The 21,285-nt window shown below is 54.9% G+C and overlaps 1 protein-coding gene across 7 annotated transcripts in view; it reads left to right on the top strand.

The window, feature by feature from the left end:
• LOC116940677 (heparan sulfate glucosamine 3-O-sulfotransferase 1-like) overlaps positions 1-15,630 on the top strand; it is a 73,858-nt gene extending 58,228 nt beyond the window's left edge. For 4 of the 7 annotated variants that reach the window (XM_032950807.2, XM_032950809.2, XM_032950810.2 and 1 more), the window contains 6 exons: positions 7,123-7,295; positions 9,043-9,795; positions 10,707-10,897; positions 11,306-11,419; positions 12,316-12,436; positions 12,805-15,630. In XM_032950807.2, the coding sequence (XP_032806698.2) occupies positions 9,318-9,795; positions 10,707-10,897; positions 11,306-11,419; positions 12,316-12,436; positions 12,805-13,136 (1,236 nt within the window). In that variant the 5' untranslated portion in view covers positions 7,123-7,295; positions 9,043-9,317 and the 3' untranslated portion in view covers positions 13,137-15,630. The remainder of the gene's footprint in view (positions 1-7,122; positions 7,296-9,042; positions 9,796-10,706; positions 10,898-11,305; positions 11,420-12,315; positions 12,437-12,804) is intronic. The other 3 variants (XM_032950808.2, XM_032950813.2, XM_032950812.2) reach the window with 3 other exon arrangements.
• Positions 15,631-21,285: the final 5,655 nt, after the last annotated feature.

The following is a 21,285-nucleotide window of genomic DNA, read 5'->3' as shown; positions in this document are numbered from 1 at the left end:
GAGGGAGGGGTGGGGTGGGTGGGAAGAGGGAGGGGTGGTGGGGGGAAGAGGGAAGGAGGGTGGTGGGGGGAAGAGGGAGGGGTGGGGTGGGGGAAAGAGGGAGGGGTGGTGGGTGGAAGAGGGAAGGGTGGTGGGGGGAAGCGGGAGGGGTGGGTGGGAAAAGGGAGGGGTGGGGGTGCTGTTCGGTGGTGGAGGTGGGCGGGGGGGGGTAGAAATGTAGGCAGGTGGTGGGAGTAAAACAACGGGATAACGACGCTGCAAGCTGGCAAGCCGACACACTCCTTGGCGAGCCTCGATTGTGGTTAAGGGGCAGCGATGGGGGCAACGTCCCCATTGACGCCGTGGCCAAGTCGCACTCTCACGAGCCGTTGGCGGGCAAAACCGCGCAGGCGAGCGCGCTCCTCTTTTTTTGCGTTGGCCGAGGAGCACGGCGAACGAGCGCGGGGCCTCTTCTCACTCTCGTTGACGTGGGGGGTCGCGGGTCCCGTGGCATTACGCGAGGCCACGGTGTTCGCGGTGGCCGACTCCGTGCCGTTCGCGCAGCGTGGCCGCGGGGCCGCGTGAGATGAGGTCGCGGGTCGCCGGTTTCTCGCCACCACTTATTGGGGCTGCGACAGCCCGCGATTGGGTGCTGAAGCTGGAGAAAATTGCTGTTTGATTGTGTTTATATATATATAAAACACTTAGTCTATGGTTATTTCGGTAAAGTCACGTAGATAGAAAATAAAATAAAATAAATATACAAATAAAAAAACTCACTATTTTTTATTTGTATTATTCTTTTTTTTTTCTACGTGACTTTACCGACAGAACCAAAGAATATGAATTCTTGCAGTCACGAAAGTTTTAAGTCACAATACATAATACTTCTCGTTCTCCTCTCGTGTTCGCGCAGCATGCGCCACGCGCTATTGCCACATCACCACCCTTCATCGCCTCCCACGCAGCGACACCGCCGCCGGCGTCATCATCATCAGCACCCGCCAACCACCACGTATCCATCCCTCCCTCCCAGACTGCTCCTCCACCTCTCCGCAGTCTCTTCCCAGGACTGCGCGACCCGCAGCCCTCCGTGAGCTGTTGTAAGAAGGCGGCCCGAATTGATGCGAGAGGGCGATCTGGTTAAGAATGTTCGTCACCGGTATGAACAGTGAGCGGGACGTCAGCTCGGTTCGCCGGGTTTGTTACGCGGTGCGCTGACAACGACACTGCCGCTCACCGCCGATGTGTACAGCGCGCTCACAGCCGCCCGCAGCGCGCGCAGAGCCCCCCACAGCGCGCACAGAGCCCCCCACAGCAAGCGCAGAGCCCCCCACAGCGCATGCACAGCCGCCCGCAGCGCACGCAGGGCCCTCCCACAGCGCGCGCAGAGCCCCCCGCAGCGCGTGCAGAGCCCCCCACAGCAAGCGCAGAGCCCCCCGCAGCGCGCGCAGGGCCCCCCGCAGCGGGCACAGAGCCCCCCACAGCAAGCGCAGAGCCCCCCTCAGCGGGCGCCTGATGAGGCAGCGCGGCTGCTGCTGCTGCTGCAGAAGCTCGCGCTGTGTTTATTTTTGGGGCCGAAGCCCCAGGGACGCGGCCAGGCGACTCTAATGAGGGGGCCGCGAGGCGGCGAGGGCGGGGGGGGGGGGCGGCGGTGGGCGGGGGCCGGGGGGACTGCCCCAACCCGTGTGGTTGAGGGGCGGGGGATGAGCGGGGTGTTGGATAACGGGGGGGGGGGGGGGGGAGTTTAAATAAAGACGTCGGCTCCCCGGGCGGGGCGCCTTGTTTGTCATCGTGAGATATAACGAGGACTCCGACCGCTAAATTTAGACCGATTCCACGGCGCCGATCCCCGAGGTATCGGCGTGCGCACCGCTGTGGGGCGAGCTCGCGTGGTCCAGGTGAACGGTTGGGACACTAAGGGCCGTGTATTTATACCCTGGGTTTAAATAAAGACCTCGAGTATTCTTGTCCCCCCCCCCACCGAGGGTTGGTTGAGTTCTGATGAAATGATTGACGGCTTCAATGATTGCATGTATAAGCAAGATGTGAACCATCACGCCATCGAACATTAGACGATCACCGCGTCGCGCGCTGTCAGACGCGCGAAACGGCCGTCTGGAACGCTCTTCCTTTCGATATTCGGAAGCCACTGGAGCTACGCACTTTTAAATCATCTACATTTAAAACTCATTTCTTAAGAACTGCCGTTTGTGTTTAGTCTGTTGTCCTTCCCCCGCACCCTCCGATTATCACGGTTGGCTACGTAGGTACATCCATCAATGCCCATCTCTATTGCCCTCTCCAGCACTCTTTAGTCGTTTCGCGCTCAATCGAACATTGAGGCACCCGTGCTCGTCCACTCTTTACAGCCCTCGAGCCAGTGGTGGAAATTCCACATTCCTATGGTAGGGGTGAGGCTAACCGTTGGACGAAACCACTGATGACGCCGCCACAAAGCGCTACCGATGTTACTGATCCCCGTTGAAGTTGGATGATGGGTTGGAATCAAGCCCCTACCAGGATATTGGTCTACATAGTTACTCGCTAACAGCACTGGCTTGCCGTCACAGTCCGTTAAGGCTATGGGGAGGAGGATCGTTGTCCGAAGGATACTTTTGTGTGAATGCGTGTACGTATATAACTGTGTAGGCATTTAACTATTTACATCTCTATGTGCGTGTGTGTGTGGGAGCGTAGCGGTTTGCGCGCTACACTACGAATTCGGTGAAGCGAGTTCGATTCCCGCTCACGGCCAACACCAGTGACTATTATCTGTACCAGTCCTCGGCTTAGCCTAGGCCGACTCAGCCTCCAATGAGTGTCTGGTGCGGTGTGTAAACTTCATCACTGGGGAGACAAAAGCGGCGATGAGGAGGGCTGGACACCCCCCCTCCCCCTCGTGTGCTGTGCCAGCCTTCCTAGGCGCTCGCTAACAGCACTTGCCCCAACAGTCGTTTAAGGCTATACGGGAGGACCTTTATCTTTTTGTTTGTTTGTGCGTCTGTACCGTTCACATATTTACGCCTTAACTTTTAAAAGCGCATTATTGCGTCTTTCATTATCATTCTTATTGCCGTTTCACGGGGGTCACAAACGCTGCCTCTATCGCGGCGGGCAAACCGCTCCGCGTCTGTTCCGCTTCGAGCGACGCCGCTCGCGTTTTGGCCTTGGCGGGGGAAGGGGAGTGGTGGTGGGGGGGGCGCCGTTAAAGCTCAATTCGTGAGTTAGCGCCACACGGGCAGGGGAAAGGACACGGGGCGCGCGCACGGAGCGGCAAAGACGCTGGTGGCTTTTAATGAAGTCGCGTTTAGCCGAGGACGACAAAGACGCACGCGAGACAAACATCTGTCTGGCCCGCCCCAGCCACGAAGCCCACCGAGAGTGGACTGCGCTAATCGTCGGTCGTGATTTATCCACTGCTGCATCAAGGCCTCCCCCGAGCCTCCGTGTGTGTGTATGCGTGGTGGGGTTTTTTTTTTTTCTCTCCGGGGGGGTTATCCTGGTTCCTGCCGAGACTTTCTGGTCAGCCTGGAAAAGGAGGCCAAAAAAGCTCCGCTCGAGTGTCTCTTCCGAGCTCCCTCTGGTGGACGACCTCCTGCCAGTGGTGGCCTGAGCGAGCACTTTCAGGGCTGCACCTTTACATATTTGTAAGTTGAACTTCTTTCGCACTCGCACGGAGCCAACCGTGCATTCTACTCTGGTGTCGTCCCACACTCAACTGACCCGCTATACCCCCATGCAAGACCCACGTGAATCAGTGTCTCGAGACGTCATAATCATCATCATAATCATCAGCAAAACCAGCAGTCGTGATCCATCCACTGCTGGATGAAGGCCTCCCCAATGCGTCGTCATCTCTCGCAAGTCCTGCGATGTTATGATCCGTCTAGCACGTGCAGACCAGCTGATATCGATCGCTCCATCTGCACAATGGAACGTTCTCTCGGACGCGTTCCCCTCCTTTGGCTGCCGCTCCGTCGCTCGTCTCTACCCACAGGCCATCGTCCCGTCTGGCCGTGATGGCGCGTCGTGCCCAGGCCCCACTTTGTTTTCTTAACGGTCCTCGTCATGATGTCCCTCACTAGCTTATGTTCTCAAATACGTGCGTTTCTGCTTCTGAGCGCAATCCCACGCGTCCACCTCTTCCTACTACCGGACATTTAGAAACACGCCTTCAGATGATTTTGCTGCTGTGCATTTCCACATGATAAGTCACTTTATTGAGCTATCATTTGTGGCCAGGTCGCTTCTGAAAATTAAGTTAATAGCTCAGTGGGCTTTACCTGGTAAAATAGAAATAATTTATTTCATATTTTAAAATAGAAATAATTTATTTCATATTTTATCTGTATATATTAAGTGATTTGTTTACCTTTCCTATACTCTGCAACAATGCCCTGTTTTTGTATTGTTTGTTGTTGTAACGTTCGGACCCACCCTTACGGGACATCTGTGAAAAGGATCTTTATAGCTCATTGGATTCCTCCAGTATAAATATTCCAATTATTCCGGATGATCTATTTTTTTCTATTATACGGAGGAAATATCTAAAAGTACGTAAAAATATTGCTTTATAAAATAGACACGTATGTACCAAGTTCACGTTTCGAACAAAGGCACTTCTTCACAGCAGAAAGGCTGTCTGGCTTGTAGTCGAGGGTCACACTTTACACACCACAGTGTTTTTTATTATTATGAAACCCCGACGAGTCTTTTTAAAAAAATAGACACGTTTTAAATAATTTAGTCAAACTTTTTGTTATATTGAAACATCAAATATAAAACGCACATTTAACATCAAATGCGCCGAGTCATATTCTGTACGAGTAGGCAACTATTATAATTCACCAGAGTCAAGACAGTTTAAAAGCTTTGGTATTTTAATGCGTTTGACAAATGAGCGCCTCTGTATGTGACACGTTTACAGATTTCTGCTCTCAGACGATGAGTAGCAATTTGTCAGCAAGTTTACACATCCTTTTAAAGCTTTTATTCGAGGAGACAAACATTGCTCACTAATTGTAAAACCGTCCTTGTCAAAATTCCAAAACTGCATACAGCATTCATTTGGCAGCCTCTCTAGAAAGGTGGATAAAACACGGATTCGAACCAAGGAATTCACGGGTGCCTTGTCAGCGTCCTTCCCACTCTCTCTGCGTGCGTCTGATCTGGTCATGATGAGCCGCATTGTGACCGATAAGAACGGTGCGTGGGCTTTGGGTAGGCCGCGTCGTCGCGGGACGGGATGATTGGCTGGTAGTCAAGAGCTTCGTGGTCCTTCCCCCGCACCTCCGATCGGCACGGTTTGTTACGCACGGTCCGAAAGAAGTTCAGCATACATACATACATACGAAAGTCGAAGGTGGCAGCCAAGGAGTTACAACGCGTAGAGGGGCACGTCCACGGCAGAGATGGAGCGATGACATCAGCTCATTGGCAGGCGGACATCAGATGCGTTGCTACATCGCAGAACCATGAGAGATGGCGGATGGCTTCGCTCGACATTCACCCAGCTGTAGATAGATCATGGCTGGTTATGACGATGATGATGATGATAAGCTATCCCAACATTGTTTTTTTGAGCAGCACACTGGGATACACTACCCCGTGAATTATTTAATTTTACTGGTGAAATGAAAAAAAAATAGTTTAGTTTAGAATGTTAGAGGGGGAGGGGTGGTCAGGGGACGATGTGGGGAGGCGGGGGAGGGGTGGGGGTGAAACCGCATCTCCCGTGGGAAGGGATGAAACAGGACCTTTGGGTTCCACAGAGACCTCTGATCAAAGACAATGCAATGTGGAGCCTGGCTCCCCGCGGATTTGCCCGCGCGCGGTGTGACCTCGTGACTGTCGCGTGCGACCCTGGGGGCAGCTGTGATGTCGCGATTAACATGAGTCGTTCAGCAGTCTCCAGCAACCGGGAGGTTTAATCGAGAAATAACGAGCCGGCAAAGCCAGCCTGGTAAGGGAGCCTAACGTTTTGTTGTTGTTATGGGGATTCGTTAGTTCTGTCTTCGTGCGCGCTCCAGCGCCCATGCGCTCGTGTTCTAACGCAGGAGTGTGCGCTTTAACACGTGTGCGTATACGTGTGCGTACACGTGTGTGTGTTTGAGCGGTAGTGCAGTGGTTAGCGCACGGCGCTGCGAACCTGGCGACCTGAATTCGATTCCAGCTTACGGCCAACACCAGTGATGATTATATGAACTGGTCCTGGACCTCCCCTAGGTCGACTCAGCCTCAAATGAGTACCTGGTGCGATGTGTAAACATCGCTACGAGGGAGAAAGACACCCTAGCGTGATGCTGGTCATCCAGCTCTTAGTGTGCAGTGCCGGCCTTCATAAGTGCTCTCTAACAGCGCTTGCCCCAATCGGTTGTTCAATCTCTAAGGGGGATTGTTGTCTTTTTATAATTGTGTGTATCTTGGATGCACGGTGTGTGTGTGTAGTTGGGGGCACGGCTCGTTCCTGTGAATTCATTCCCCCCCCCCTCTCCACCTCTCCTTCCTCCTCGCGCGTCGCTCTCACGCTCTCACTGACGCGAACTTGAAACGAGCCTACAGCGACCGTGAGGAACGTTCGGCAAACGACCCCCCCCCCCCCCGCCCCGAATCAAACGCCTCGTGGCAGGAGGCGAACATGCGAGAGGGAGTCAATGTCGCAGCGGGCCACGCACACAGAGCCCGTCGGGAATCGTGCGATCCAACGGGTCCGTCACACGCAGTGTCAGCACGTGGCCACGTGGGCACTGGAAGAGTTCGGATTCACCCGCACTGGCTCTGCTGCTGATGATAATAATGCTGCTGCTGATGATGATGCTGCTGCTGCTGCTGATGATGATGATGATGATAATGCTGCTGCTGTTGATGATGATGCTGCTGCTGCTGCTGCTGATGATGATGCTGCTGCTGATGATGATGATGCTGCTGCTGCTGCTGCTGCTGCTGCTGATGCTGCTGCTGATGATGATGATGCTGATGATGATGCTGATGATGATCGCTCACCGGCAGTTAAACGGCGTGATCGTCAGCGGGAGTAAAATGCGCGGTTACCCCCCCCCCCCGCCCGAACGTCTCACACCGGGTCTCAGCGCTGGGACGTTCGACCCCCAATCCTTCTTCCCGATTGGTTCGCGCTTGCAGGTGGGAGTCAGGGAAGCGGAGACCCCGGAGATAATCCGCCGCACGCGCGAGGAACTAACACGCGGGAGTTCCATGCTGATGCGATCGTGAGCGCCGCTCGACGTACCGCCTTCTCCTGGCCACCTCGCAGCTGCAGCGCGGTTGGGAATAGCGGAGAGAGCGGCTTGGAATCGGTGGGTTGCGAGTTCGCATCCTCGTTGGGGGTTAACCGAGCCCATCTTCCCTCGGGGGGGGTCGATAAAGTGAATACCACTTTGTAGATAGGTCAAAAGTGGTTATTGTATGGATAGACTCGCACCCGCAAGAAGAATGTTTGGTTTATTTTTGGTCACCCGGCGTTTGGAGCATTGAGCTGAAAAGGATTTTTTCTCAAGGTTCACCCGGGGGTGGAGGGTGGGGGGGAGGCTAACAGCGGAATAATACAGAACAATTGAAACGTTGAAAACATAACAGCGAAACAATTTGAAGAGGACAATCCACCTCAACAGCAGCAACAATCGGCAGCTTCAACCTTCGAAGCAGCCGTTCAGACGGTATTGAACGGCGAATTACAAACGATGATGGGCAACATCGTCATCAAAATCATCATCACGATCCATGGGAAAGATAGCCCCGTACGTGTCCGCTGCACATTTCGTCGTCTGTTTCCGCTTTCCGCTCTCTCTTGCGCCAATCTGCTCCCGTAGTGGCCACATCTTTCCGGCACCGATAGTCAACATCAAGCCTGCTCTCAAATCTGGAGCACCATTCACGCATCAATGTAGAGGGGGGTTTGTTTCCACCACTGGCTATGGCGCCTTCGACAGGAGACGAGGGCCGATGCTTTCGACGCTGGTGTGATCAAGAAATCACTCCGCATTGGTTTTGTCAGACACCGTCCAGTTGCCTTCCCAACCCAAACCTGCACCTCCCCATCTATATTATTTTTTCCCATCCGCACCGCTTCCACTTCACGGCCAAAAGGCTCCCTGGGGTCGCCCGGAACCTTTCGGAGTGCGGAGCTCCGTCGAGTCCGAGCGGAGGGGCCGAGCGATGGGAACGAGCGTTGTGGCGCTTGCGGTCTGTGCCCATCGCCGCCAACGGCAGGAGGAGGATGAGGAGCAGGAGGAGGAGGAGGAAGAAAGGAGCAGGTTTACTTATTGACGGGCTCCCATTGGTTTGTTCACATTGTGAAAGTGAGCGAGCTTGTTAAAAAAGAAAAAAACCGACAGCCGTCCGTTGGGACGATGAAACGAGCATCAAAAACACACGTCGTAAATAACAATAATAATAACAACAGCCGCCCGAACCAGGAAACGTGACCCACATCGTGAGCGCGCGAGCGTGGGTGTGTGTGTGTGTGGGGTCGTTCTCCGGGGGTCTCCGGTTACCTCGCCACGCGCAGCCAAAGCCCCCCCCCCCCGCTCCCACTCTGCTCTCCCCCCGCCCCCGTTAATGGGATTTGGCCAAAACGTCCCAGTGTGGCAGGACTTATTGGATGAATGAACGGCATCGTCGTCGTTACCGATTTTAAACGTCACGTTTGGTTTTAGATTATTCGGAGAAAAAATGTCTCGTTGGAGACGGCCAGTGTCACAGATGGAGGCCCGCGAAATGATTTACCTGCAGCCACGCCGGTTGACGAATCTGTCACAATCCAGGATCGCAACTTGTTACAAGATCCAGTTCGTATTTGTCTCGTGTGTACCGTCTCATTTGTATTGTTTCATTATTTTCAATCTCGTTCATAGTTTTTTGTTCGCTCCATTAGCTTACACGTAAGGTCATTCGCATATTGTTTGCATCAACAATAAACGATACATCATTGCGCGCGCAGAATTCGATGACGCGTGTACCTTGAGCTTAATAATCGATGTCAATCGGCCTCAATCGACGAACCTATTGATCGTTCCGCGCTGGCCGTCTGTGCGACGAGTGCAGGCTTGCGTCACGGAGCAGGAAGGGATGAGGTGACCGCATCTTTGCCTCCTTCAGGCTCATCAGCACCGCGAAGCCGTGGGCCGCTGGCGACGGGGAGCAGCCTCCCTCAGACGCCCGGAGACATCAATCTCAGACTCTGGAGCCTTCAGGACCAATGCGTCCCAGCCGCGTTCGCTTGAGCAAGGAAAGCCCTGCGCCGGCATCGACTTCACCGAGCCTCATCAGCAGGGCGCGGCCCGCGAGACGAATCGCCCGCGCGTGACGGCGAATCCGAGATGACGCCTCCGCCATCCCCGCTGCTGCTGCTGCTGCCCGTGCTGCTGCCCTTCCTGTCACTGTGGCTGCCGGCGTCTGCGCCCGCCTGCCCCCCCGACTGCCCCGGCGGCTCTGCCCCAACGCTGTCGGCACAGCCGCCGTCGTTATCATCCACGTCGTCGTCGACGACATCATCGTCATCGCCAGCAGCAGAAGCAGCTGCCGGCTCGACAGGAGAGCAGCAACATCAGCTCCTCGACGATCTCCAATATTTCCAGCACCACCACCACCACGACGACGATGACGACCGCTACCAGCAGCGCGATGAGACCTCGGCGGACACCAAGATGACTCGGCAGCAAGAGCAACAGGATTCGGCTGCGACCAAGCAGCGTCGCGGCCACGGCAAGGGCTCGCGCAGAAGGAGGAAGCGTCTGCAAGACGACCCGAGCCTCAGCCGCCGCCTGCCGCAAACCATCATCATCGGCGTCCGCAAGGGTACACGCGCTACGCACTCGGACGCGCGCAAAACCGTCGCAGGTCGATCCACTGCTGGACGACGGCCTAGCCAGGCCCGTTGCGGGTCGCGGAGGTTATTTCCCCGGGTGCTCCGCGTTTTCCTCCCGCACGTATTAACACTCTCCTTCATTTGCTGAGAACATCTGAGTGTATGGAGGACCGCAGAGCTTGAGCAGTTGTTGGTACTTTAGCGTCGGCTCCTCAACGCCGGGCTGCTGCTCTCCGGCTTTGTGTGTGGTTCCTCGGCGATCGTGGGAGATGCCGATCGCGTTATCGACCACGACGACGCGATATACAAACTGAAGATATTAGTTGGTGGTGCTGTTTCTGCTGCAGTCCCTTTGGTGCAGACGCACAAGTAACAGACACTCAGCACATTCGTCAATAAGACCGTGGCCTTAAGAAGAAAAAATGGCCATTATTCATAACTCGTGTGCTCAGGGCACAGTGTTATTGGCGAATGCGTTGGGGTTTTCTATATAAACGAAACGTTTACGCCGCTATTGAGCATTAGAGACTGCGTCCCTACGGCCACATTGCGTGGGCGGGCGGACGCCTGAGTCGACCGCACCTGAGCCCTGGGCCCCAAAAGACAAAGATCCCCCGTATATCCTTAACACACTGTCGGGGCAAGTGCTGTTAGCGAGTAGCAGCACCTATGAAGGCCGGTATGGCACACGAGGGGGTGGGTGGCCAACACCACGGTCGCACATTGGAGAATTTTCCATCAGTGCATCAGGTATCCGCATCTGCCATAGATTGTGCATATACGTTTGAGGGCGGACCACGACCACGATTGCAGCCTGTTCTGGCTATCTTCGCTGGCGCTGTTAGTTTGTTTATTATCATTACCGTGTCAGAAGTATGATCATCTTTATCTGACGCTGCAGGCGGGACGCGCGCGCTGCTCGAGATGCTGAGCCTCAACCCGGCGGTCGTGACGGCGGAGACGGAGCTCCACTTCTTCAACCGCGACGAGAACTTCGCCCGTGGCCTCGAGTGGTACCGCCAGCAGATGCCGCCCTCCCGGCCCGACCAGGTCACCGTGGAGAAGACGCCCGCCTACTTCACTGCGCCGCAGGTGCTTCCGCCCCCTCCCTCCTCGCTCCCCCCCCCCCCCCCTTCGACGAGCATCGGGATGAGATCGGTTCCCTGGCCTGGTGGACCGAGTTTGACTCTACTAGGGGGAGGCGTTTGGTGCGGGGAGGGGGGTATTAGGCGCAGAGAGGTCTGTCGTTTGTGCTGTTGAAAACGGGGGCTCTCGTGAGGCAGAGACATGGAGCCTCAATTGCCAGTTGTATGGTCTGAGTGCGATTGTCTGTGTGTCCATCTGTCTAATCTCTCTGTCTCCATCTGTATGTCTCGCTCTCCATCTCTGTCTCCGACTCATCTCCGTCCGTCTCTGTGTCCAACTCCCATCTCTGTCCATCTATCTCGTTGTCCAATTCTGTCTCTCTTCCCCGTCATCTGTCTCCCACCATGCTGGAAGGTGGCGGCGCGCATGGCGGGCTACCACGCGCCGTCCGGAGGGAACGTCTCCGCGTTGCGCCTCCTGCTCATCCTGCGCGACCCCGTGGAGCGCATCCTCTCCGACTACACGCAGGTCGGCTCATCGTTCCCTCGCTCGCTCGCACGGTGCCGGCAGCCACTCACCCGGCACACCACGCCCAGTATACTCGCTCCTCGCATCGCCTCCATTTACGGAGTTCTAAAACGCGTTCGCGCTTACCTGTTACACCGTCAGTGGTGCTGGCCATTTGCCACTTTTGGCCCTTGCGTCTCTGCTCGGACAACAATCGTTGATATATTTCTTATTTTGGAACATACTTCTTCACCCGACACACCGCATGCAGCATAGCCTTGGGTACGAGTCACATGCCACCTATATCCGATGTATATACCTGCGACCCAGAACATACAATTGGCGACAGACAGTGCTACAGAAGTTCAACATACGAGACATACATACTGAGCGAGAGAACTCAAGCCCCATGGTGTCCACCGCACGTGCGTGCGTTGTGCCGGGTGACCAGGGCACGTGCGTGCCTTGTGCCGGGTGACCAGGGCACGTGCGTGCGTTGTGTTGGGTGACCAAGGTGCGTGCGTGCATTGTGCCAGGTGACCAGGGCACGTGCGTGCGTTGTGCTGGGTGACCAGGGCACGTGCGTGCGTTGTGCCAGGTGACCAGGGCACGTGCGTGCCTTGTGCTGGGTGACCAGGGCACGTGCGTGCGTTGTGCCGGGTGACCAGAGCACGTGCGTGCGTTGTGCCAGGTGACCAGGGCACGTGCGTGCCTTGTGCTGGGTGACCAGGGCACGTGCGTGCGTTGTGCCGGGTGACCAGGGCACGTGCGTGCGTTGTGCCAGGTGACCAGGGCACGTGCGTGCCTTGTGCTGGGTGACCAGGGCACGTGCGTGCGTTGTGCCAGGTTACCAGGGTGCGTGCGTTGTGCCAGGTGACCAGGGTGCGTGCGTTGTGCCGGGTGCGTGCATTGCGCAGGTTTTCTACAATCGCGCCGAGCGGGGGCGCGAGTGCCCCCCACTCCGGGACTTCCTGCTGAGCCGCAGCACGGGGCGGCTGCGGCCCGACTACAAGGCGGTGAACCGCAGCCTCTACGCAGGTGAGAGGCCGTCACAGCCGCACCGCCTCCACCACCACTATCGTGACGACAACCATGACGACGGTGATGATCGTCACAATGATGAGATATGGATATTGGTGGTGGCAGTGGTGATGTCAGTGATAATATACGTTTGTTGAACTTCTTTCGCACCGTACATAGCCTACCGACCTAAGCAGGTGCGGGACGATGACACATTTCATATCCTGCTTTGGTCGGTCGAAACAAATGATGACGATGATGATGAGCAAAGACGACACTGTTGATGATGACGACGACGACGATGATGATGACGACAATCATATCCGTTACCCTGCGACCCCCCTCCTCCAATCCCCATGGCATTCGCCGGCCCTGCCACTGCTCAGACCACATGGAGAACTGGCTGCGCCACTTCCCGCGCGAGCGCCTGCACGTGGTGGACGGCGACCGGCTGATCCGCGAGCCGCTCGCCGAGCTGGGCCGCGTCGAGCGCTTCCTGGGCCTCGAGCCGCGCATCTCGGCCGGCAACTTCTACTTCAATGCGACGCGCGGCTTCTTCTGCCTGCGCGACGCGCGCCGCCGCCGCTGCCTCGACGACTCCAAGGGGCGGCCGCACCCACGCGTCGACGGCGCTCTCCTCGAGCGCCTGCGCCGATTCTTCCGCGAGCCCAACCGCCGCCTCTTCCGCCTGCTCGGGCGCACCTTCGACTGGCCCTGAGCCGCCCGTCCGCCGCCGCCACCCACCCCCCACCACCACCACCACCCTCCTCCCCTACCCCGGCCGTCGCCCCCCATCCCTGTGCCGCACCGCCCCCCCAAGAGGGATCGGTGGCGACCGCTCGCCCGGCCGCTCGCTCGCCCCCTCCCGTCCGTACGGGAACGGGACGACGATCGGCGTGGGAGAGGGAACCGTCGACGGGGTGCGGATTTTTTGCCCGCGGTAGAAACCGGTTGGGCGGGAAGCGAGGACACCGCCGGGATGGTTATGCCGAATGGTTGATTGGCGGGAAGGAGTAAACCGTTGCGGCGCTTATCCACATTGGAACTTTTATTGACGGAAGGGAAAAACCAACTGTTGTTCCATTTAGACGCCAGCCCGGCCCCCCGCCAGCCCCCTTACCCCCATTGCCGGAGCCTGGATCGGTGTCGGAAACCAGCGGAACGGTGGCTCGTCGCCGCTGAGCATGCGGCCATAATGGCCGTGACGGCCGTGTTGGCCGTGACGGCCGTGTTGGCCGTGACGGCCGTGTTGGCCGTGACGGCCGTGTTGGCCGTGACGGCCGTGTTGGCGGTGACGGCGGCCGGCGTTGATCTCTCCCCCTTGCCGCGGCGCTCTCTCCGCACCAGCGTTTTTCTTTTTTTTTTACACGAACAGAACAACATTTTCATCGGTAGAGTTTGAGTGGAGGCCACGGCTTTGTTAATCGTTCACGCCTCTTACTCCCCGGCACCGCGATGAAGACGGGAGCCGGAGAGAAGCGAAGCAAAAAATGATCTTCTCCGCGTGGACTCTGAGTGCTGTGCGGACGGTGTTGTTGTCTTATGTCTACAGTAAGTGACAAACGCGATCGATCGACGGGCCGCGCCTCTCCCTGCTTCTCGTGGAGTTTGTGGGCCACCGCGCCTGAGGGCACGCTCAGCGCTCCAGCTCGATCGCGCTCCTTGCGAGCGTCACAGAAACAGCAATAAACTAAGCGAGCCGATTCAGACGGAGGGAGTGAAAAATAAATATTTGAATAAAGGGAAACGTTTACTAAAGAAGATAATTAATTCGTCGATAGAGGGACGGGCCCCCACGACACGGCCCAGGAAGTAAAATGGGTTGCGGAGGAAAGATGAAAAGCCGAACGGTGCCGTGAAATGCGGCGCGCGATGGAATCGCCGTGGCCTCATTGAGTGAGAGCAATAAGAGCGTGCGGTGCGGGACGAATCTCAAAGTGTCACAGCACCCAGCGTCGCCAACCGTAACTCCCCCTCCCCCCGCCCACCCCACAAGCAACTCTCACGTTAAGTGAAAATTGGTTTTGCCTTACGCGCCCTGACTACCGGCGGCGCGGAAAGGTTAAGCCGGTGAGATAATGAATGGAGTCATGATTTGCCTGCAAGATGTTCTCTGGCGGCAGTTCGGAGAGGGGACAGGGGATCTTGTGGCGATGGGAAGAGCCGCTACCCCCCTCCCCCTTTCCACGGGAGTGCGAGGGGGGGGGGGCGTCTCTTTTCTGCTGTGAGAGGACGGGTTGGCCCGATGAGCTCAGGGGGACACTTTTGAGACGGGGCAGAAAAAAGCAATATTCCTCCTCCTCTCCTCCTCCCTCTTGGCGCAGCTTTCCTTGATTGTTCGGAAAAGGGGGGGGGGGTCGTACGTGTGGGTGTGTTGGCAGTGTGGATACTCTGAGAGGGCAGTCTGACTTGACAGGCTGAGTGACGGATGGCTGGCTAACTTGCTGGCCGGTGGATGCCTGTCAGAGAGGGCGGCTGGCTGGCTGAGTGGCTGTCTGGCTGGGTGGCTGCCTGGCTGGGTATCTGGTTGAATGTTTGGCTGGGTGGCTATCTGGCTAGGCAGCTGACTGGTTGGGAAGCTGGTTTTGTGTCTGGCTGGTAGAATGACTAGCTGCCTGCCTGCCTGGCTGGTTGGCTGGGCTGCACAGTTCCAGTCAGTAGCAGTGGCGATGTTCGTTCAACACCGTCCCCAGCTCCTCCGTGCGAGTTCAACTTTCCTAGGAGCACATTCTCCTGCAATCCCCCTCCACCCCCGTCTACCCATCCACCATGGTGAATAATGCATCACCGTCCATGCAGCGAGACCCTCATTAGATGGGCGCCTTGTTGGAGGTGGGGGGGGGGGGGGGCGTTGCGAGAAGGAGCCACACTCCCCTCCTCGCCTACGAGATTTTTGGTTAAGTAGCTGGCGGGCGCATTAAAAAATTATGCAAGCAAACAAATTACACTGACTCCACAATTGACTCGAGCAGCCTAATAGATCTCGGAGGTTAGCCGGCCCAATGCACGTTTTTTTTTTCTCTCTTTCTCTCTCCCGCCATGAAATACGTGACATTTCGTTTTAATGAATTTTTTAAGTCAAATGCGCGCTATTTTTTTTTCATGCTTAGCACGAAATTGATGTAGCGGGTATTCTTAAATTCCGACATGCCTGGAAGAAACAAACCTCTGCGTAAATTGCCACAAAGGAGAAGGGGGGCGGAGGGTGTGGTGGGGTGGGGGGTTGATGTGGGGGGCATGGTGGTGGGGGCCCGGCCGGCGGGGAGGGGGGGGACTCTGCCAAGGAAAGAGAAGCGCCCGTTAATCATTCCAGCAAACCACGGACTGGCGTCTCATTTGCGAGTGAGCGAGCGAGCGTCTTTGTCGCGCGTGTGGTTTTCATGAGAACGAGGAGGAGGAGAGCTTTAGCGCTCGCGACGGTGGCCAGGTTGGCTGTTTGCCGACCTCCCAGCGCCAAAGTCACGCCGAGATGGCAGCTGAATTTCTAGCGGGATTTTTTTTTGGTGGAACGGGCGTCGGCGGCGTGCGCGTTGAATCGGCAAAAAAAAGCGATGGTTTGGCGATTTTTTTGTTTCTCCCTCCGGGCTACTTTAGCGGAAAAACGCCTAAGCACCGGCGTCCGAGTTCGGCTCCCCTGTCCGGCTCAAACGCTGCGCGCCCAACGATCCACCACGTGGCTCGTCTTGGAGAGAGCACCAAGAGACGCATCGCAGTGCAGTGCATTGTTCACAATACAATAATCATAATGACTCAGCTAGTAATAACGAGTCATTCTGTACCGTTGTGTGCGCGTGTGTCAACATGTACGTGTGCATCTTTCTCAGTCTCTCTTTCGCAGGTGCTCGCTAACAGCACTTATCCCAAAAGCCTGTTAAGGCTATAAGGGGGGATCTTTGTCTTTGTGTGTCTCTGTGGGGAGGAGTGGCGGAGTGGTGAGCGCAACTTTCGCGATCTGCACCTGGCCCCCTGAGTGTAAATTCCGGGCCACGGCTAACGTCAGGAGCAATTGATATCGGAACCCGTCCTGCGCTACTCTGAGGTCGACTCAGCATTAAATGAGTGGCGCGTCGTGACATGGTTGGTATTTTGTACTCGGTAAACCTCCCTCGCTCACCCTTAGCTCCTTAACGCCTTGCATCGCCGACACTCACACTGCTGAGAGACTCGGCAACCACAGATTCACATTCCCGATGTCTCCGAAATTACGCTTCTCAGCTCGTCTTCTTTAAAAAAAAAAAGCTTAAATAAATATGGGTCCAATTGATCGCGAGGCATTTGAACAAAGTGAAATGCTACGCTGGACGATGCTTCACGCACACGTTTCCCCTCGCTCCATGCGGGTGCGATTTGTGCGATTTCGCGCTCTGCATATGCGGTTGACCTATCTCGACCCAAAATTCGTGACATTGCGCGGTTTGAATTAACTCCACATGAGGCTATGCGGTTGTGTACTGTGGGACTACGTTGTGTACTGTGGGACTACGTTGTGTACTGTGGGACAACGTTGTGTACTGTGAGACAACGTTGTGTACTGTGGGACAACGTTGTGTACTGTGAGACTACGTTGTGTACTGTGGGACTACGTTGTGTACTGTGGGACAACGTTGTGTACTGTGAGACTACGTTGTGTACTGTGAGACAACGTTGTGTACTGTGGGACAACGTTGTGTACTGTGGGGCAACGTTGTGTACTGTGAGACTACGTTGTGTACTGTGGGACTACGTTGTGTACTGTGGGACTACGTTGTGTACTGTGGGACTACGTTGTGTACTGTGGGACGACGTTGTGTACTGTGGGACTACGTTGTGTGCTGTGGGACGACGTTGTGTACTGTGGGACGACCTTGTGTACTGTGGGACTACGTTGTGTACTGTGGGACTACGTTGTGTACTGTGGGACAACGTTGTGTACTGTGAGACTACGTTGTGTACTGTGAGACTACGTTGTGTACTGTGGGACTACGTTGTGTACTGTGAGACAACGTTGTGTACTGTGAGACAACGTTGTGTACTGTGAGACTACGTTGTGTACTGTGGGACGACGTTGTGTACTGTGAGACAACGTTGTGTACTGTGAGACAACGTTGTGTACTGTGGGACTACGTTGTGTACTGTGGGACTACGTTGTGTACTGTGGGACAACGTTGTGTACTGTGGGACGACGTTGTGTACTGTGAGACAACGTTGTGTACTGTGAGACAACGTTGTGTACTGTGGGACTACGTTGTGTACTGTGGGACTACGTTGTGTACTGTGGGACAACGTTGTGTACTGTGGGACAACGTTGTGTACTGTGGGACTACGTTGTGTACTGTGGGACTACGTTGTGTACTGTGGGACAACGTTGTGTACTGTGGGACAACGTTGTGTACTGTGAGACAACGTTGTGTACTGTGAGACAACGTTGTGTACTGTGAGACAACGTTGTGTACTGTGAGACAACGTTGTGTACTGTGGGACTACGTTGTGTACTGTGAGACAACGTTGTGTACTGTGGGACAACGTTGTGTACTGTGGGACTACGTTGTGTACTGTGGGACAACGTTGTGTACTGTGAGACTACGTTGTGTACTGTGGGACAACGTTGTGTACTGTGGGACTACGTTGTGTACTGTGGGACAACGTTGTGTACTGTGGGACAACGTTGTGTGCTACTCGGGTAGGCCGCTGGTCCCTCGTGCGGTTCCACTTTTTGCGCCTCCTTTTTTTGGATCGCATCTACTACCACCGCCACTACTACTACTACTACTACCGCCACTATTAGGACCGCGTAAACCAACGCGAGAAACCAGTCATCTCCAGTGAATCGTCGGTTATAAACGTGTAAAAATGTCGCCTGCGTTTCAACATTCCTCCCTGATAAACCCAGTCAATTGGCATATTTGCCCTCGTAAAAATGATCTCAGTCGGTTGGTGGAAGGTGTATGTATGTACAGTATGTTGAACTTCTTTCGCACCGTAAGTAGCCAACCATGCTAGATGGGAGATGCGGGGGGAAGGACAATAAATTTAACACAAAAAGCAGTTCGAAAGAAGTGAGTTTTTAACGTAGATTTAAAAGTGCATATGTCCAGCGGCTTCCCAATATCGGAAGAGAGAGCGTTCCAGACGGCAGCAGAAGAGCGTCTGAAAGCGCCGCGCGGTGCGGTGACCGCCGTTTGTGTTCGATGGCCGAGCCAGAAGCCGCCGCCGCTGATGCTGGGAGGGTGGCCGCGGTTTGCGTGACGGTTCGTGAGGACACAGCTGGACATCGACATGAACACCTCCACGGTCCAACCCGAGAGGAGCTCGTTGTGAACCAAAGGAGCATGGCGGCTCCGTCAACCTTAGGGCTTTGGGGATGAATGTTCTCCAGCAGTGCCCGCCCTAACCCTCTCATGCATGAATTACGATTCGAAGCAAACCCCGATTTATATATTTTTGGGAGTTTAAAGTTAATTTATGATTCAAAGGGATTTCCCTCCCCCCTCCTCCCTCTCACCAGAGATGTGTTGAAAATCATGAATGATAACGATGTCAACTTGTAGCGCGCCGGGCAGGGCTCACTCACTCTCGAATACAGACAACGATTTGGAAGGCGCGAGGAGCAACTGCGGACACGCGGTGAGGCGGCGCCAACAATCCACCCAAGCTCTGCAGTCCCTGATGCATAAAGATGATCTCAAGCCTATTATAATGCGCGTGTACGCGTGGGGGAGGAACCCGGAGCATCAGGAGAAAACAAAACCCCAAACACGTGCGAATGGGACAGGTGGGGTCCCCGTATTTGCTGCGCGGCCTTCAACTGACGAAACGCGATGTGGCAACTCAATTGCAAAGCGGTCATATAAATCAAAGCCGGTCCACCACAGTGGACGTGGTGCATGAGAGGGTCAGGTTTATAGAGATATACAGAGAAACAAAAACTTTAAAGGAGTTTTTAAAATGCCCCCAAAAATGGCACTTTCCGTAAATATCGTCTCGGATGTGTGCAGCTTTTAATTTCGTTGTCCTAACTCTTGTCGCTGAAGATGTGTTGTTATACGGACACGTTTTTTTGTATTAGAATATTCCACCTGAATATTCCCTTGCAGATGGATCGTCTCGATTGCAAAGTTTCCCAGGACAGCAGTTGACATACGCATAGCAAACGCGTAATGCGCACGCAACACACTCACGCACATACAAGACAAAGAACCCCCGTATAGCCTGAACGGAATGTTGGGGCAAATGCTGTTAGCGAGCACCTATGAAGGCCGGCACGGCAAATTAGTGGGTTGGTGGCCGGCACCACGCCCGGCCGCCTTTGTCTCCCGCATGGCGATGTTTACTACACACCGCACCATCCGGTGTTCATTTTGAGGCTGAATCGACCTAGGGGAGGCTCAGGACCGGCTTAGGTAATCATCGTCACCGGTGTTTTCCGTGAGCGGGAGTCAAACTCAGCTGGCCTGTGCGCAGCGCGCTGACTGCTACACTACCGCTCCCCACACGCACGCGCGCATACCACGCAAGGCAAATGTTGTTCATATCTCAATGAGAAGAAGTTGATTGTCGTAAAATGTAATTGTACAGCGAACGCCAGGATATGACCCTGATCGATTAATTCCTTTTTCCTATATTATTGCCATTTGCTTTTTATACATGACGCGTGTATATAGTAGTGTACGATGTGTACATAGCCGTACATACACGTGTACAGTTTAAAATAATCATCGCTCTCGTTTGATTGTTGGGGATCCGTGCCACGTATCCGCATCTTCTGTGCTGCTCATGATTTGTTTTTGTTTTTATATGCAAATACGTTACGTTTGATATTCACACTTATATTTTGCTCGTAATAATATTGTTGTTATTTGAATGTCCACCCCTATGTATGCATTTCTCTGCGAAGTAAACTGCCCTCGTCGACAGCTCCATTCCACAAACCCTTGGCGTGACCCACAGACACTCGATGGCTAAACATCCCAAATGTAGCAGGACTCTTCCGAAAGTCTTGAGTCTAAGTGAGGCTTTCCTGGGTAATGATCGGCATTGTTTGTCATCGAGGGATTCCTCCTCCCTCGCTGTCCACACGGATCCCATCTCCCTATTCAAAAGTCCAGGCTCAACACCCCCCCCCCCCCTGCCCACCATCCACTTCAGGATTCCCCTCTTCACCCCAAACTCCCCTCTGCCCACCTCCTGTGAAAACAGACACCGCTCCGTCTCGCTTCTCACTCTCTCTCTCCTTCCCTCTCATCATCGCCATCATCACCCTCTTCATCCATGACATCGCGTCCACCCGGTCATTCCTTCTCCTCCTCCCCTTCCTGCACCGCCGCTCATTTCTCTCTTCCTGCTGCTCCTCGTCTTGAGCCGTGTCCTCCTCTTTATCCGTCTTGGGGACTTCCGCCCCCGGCATCTTCCATTCCTCTCACCCTCTTTTCTCATCTCGCCAGGCAATAGCTACATCCTCGACTCTACTCCCCCGCCTGCGCTGGTGCCGTTCACGGGTTACAACGTTTGAGAACCGACGGATGTATCGCGAGCGGAACGACGGATGTTCATTGACGATGACTCGATGCATCGCTACGATCACCGCGAGTGTTGCGAACGTAACGGCCGCGGCATGTTGGGCGCGAGGTTGGGTGATGCGACGAAGACTCGGAACCAACGACGCACATTTGCTCTTCCCTTGTAGCTACCCACCCGGGGTGGCTCCCGCGAGATCGATGTTTCGTTCGTGATTATTATTTTTTTTTAAACAGAGACTTTCAAGTGACTTTCAGGAGCAAATATACATGTTTAATGACGTCACTGCAGTGTGGCGCTCATGCTTTCAACTATCTGAATTTGACCAGGTAAGGCCCACTGAGCTGTGTAGCGCTTTTTCAGAAACGACCTGG

This window comes from Petromyzon marinus, chromosome 9 (genome assembly GCF_048934315.1).
Source record: "Petromyzon marinus isolate PM22_M1 ecotype Great Lakes invasive population chromosome 9, UKy_Petmar_22M1.pri1.0, whole genome shotgun sequence".
NCBI classification, from domain to species: Eukaryota; Metazoa; Chordata; class Hyperoartia; order Petromyzontiformes; family Petromyzontidae; genus Petromyzon; species Petromyzon marinus.
The sequence above is the reverse complement of the archived record's forward strand: the minus strand, read 5'-3'. Positions and strand labels throughout refer to the sequence as shown.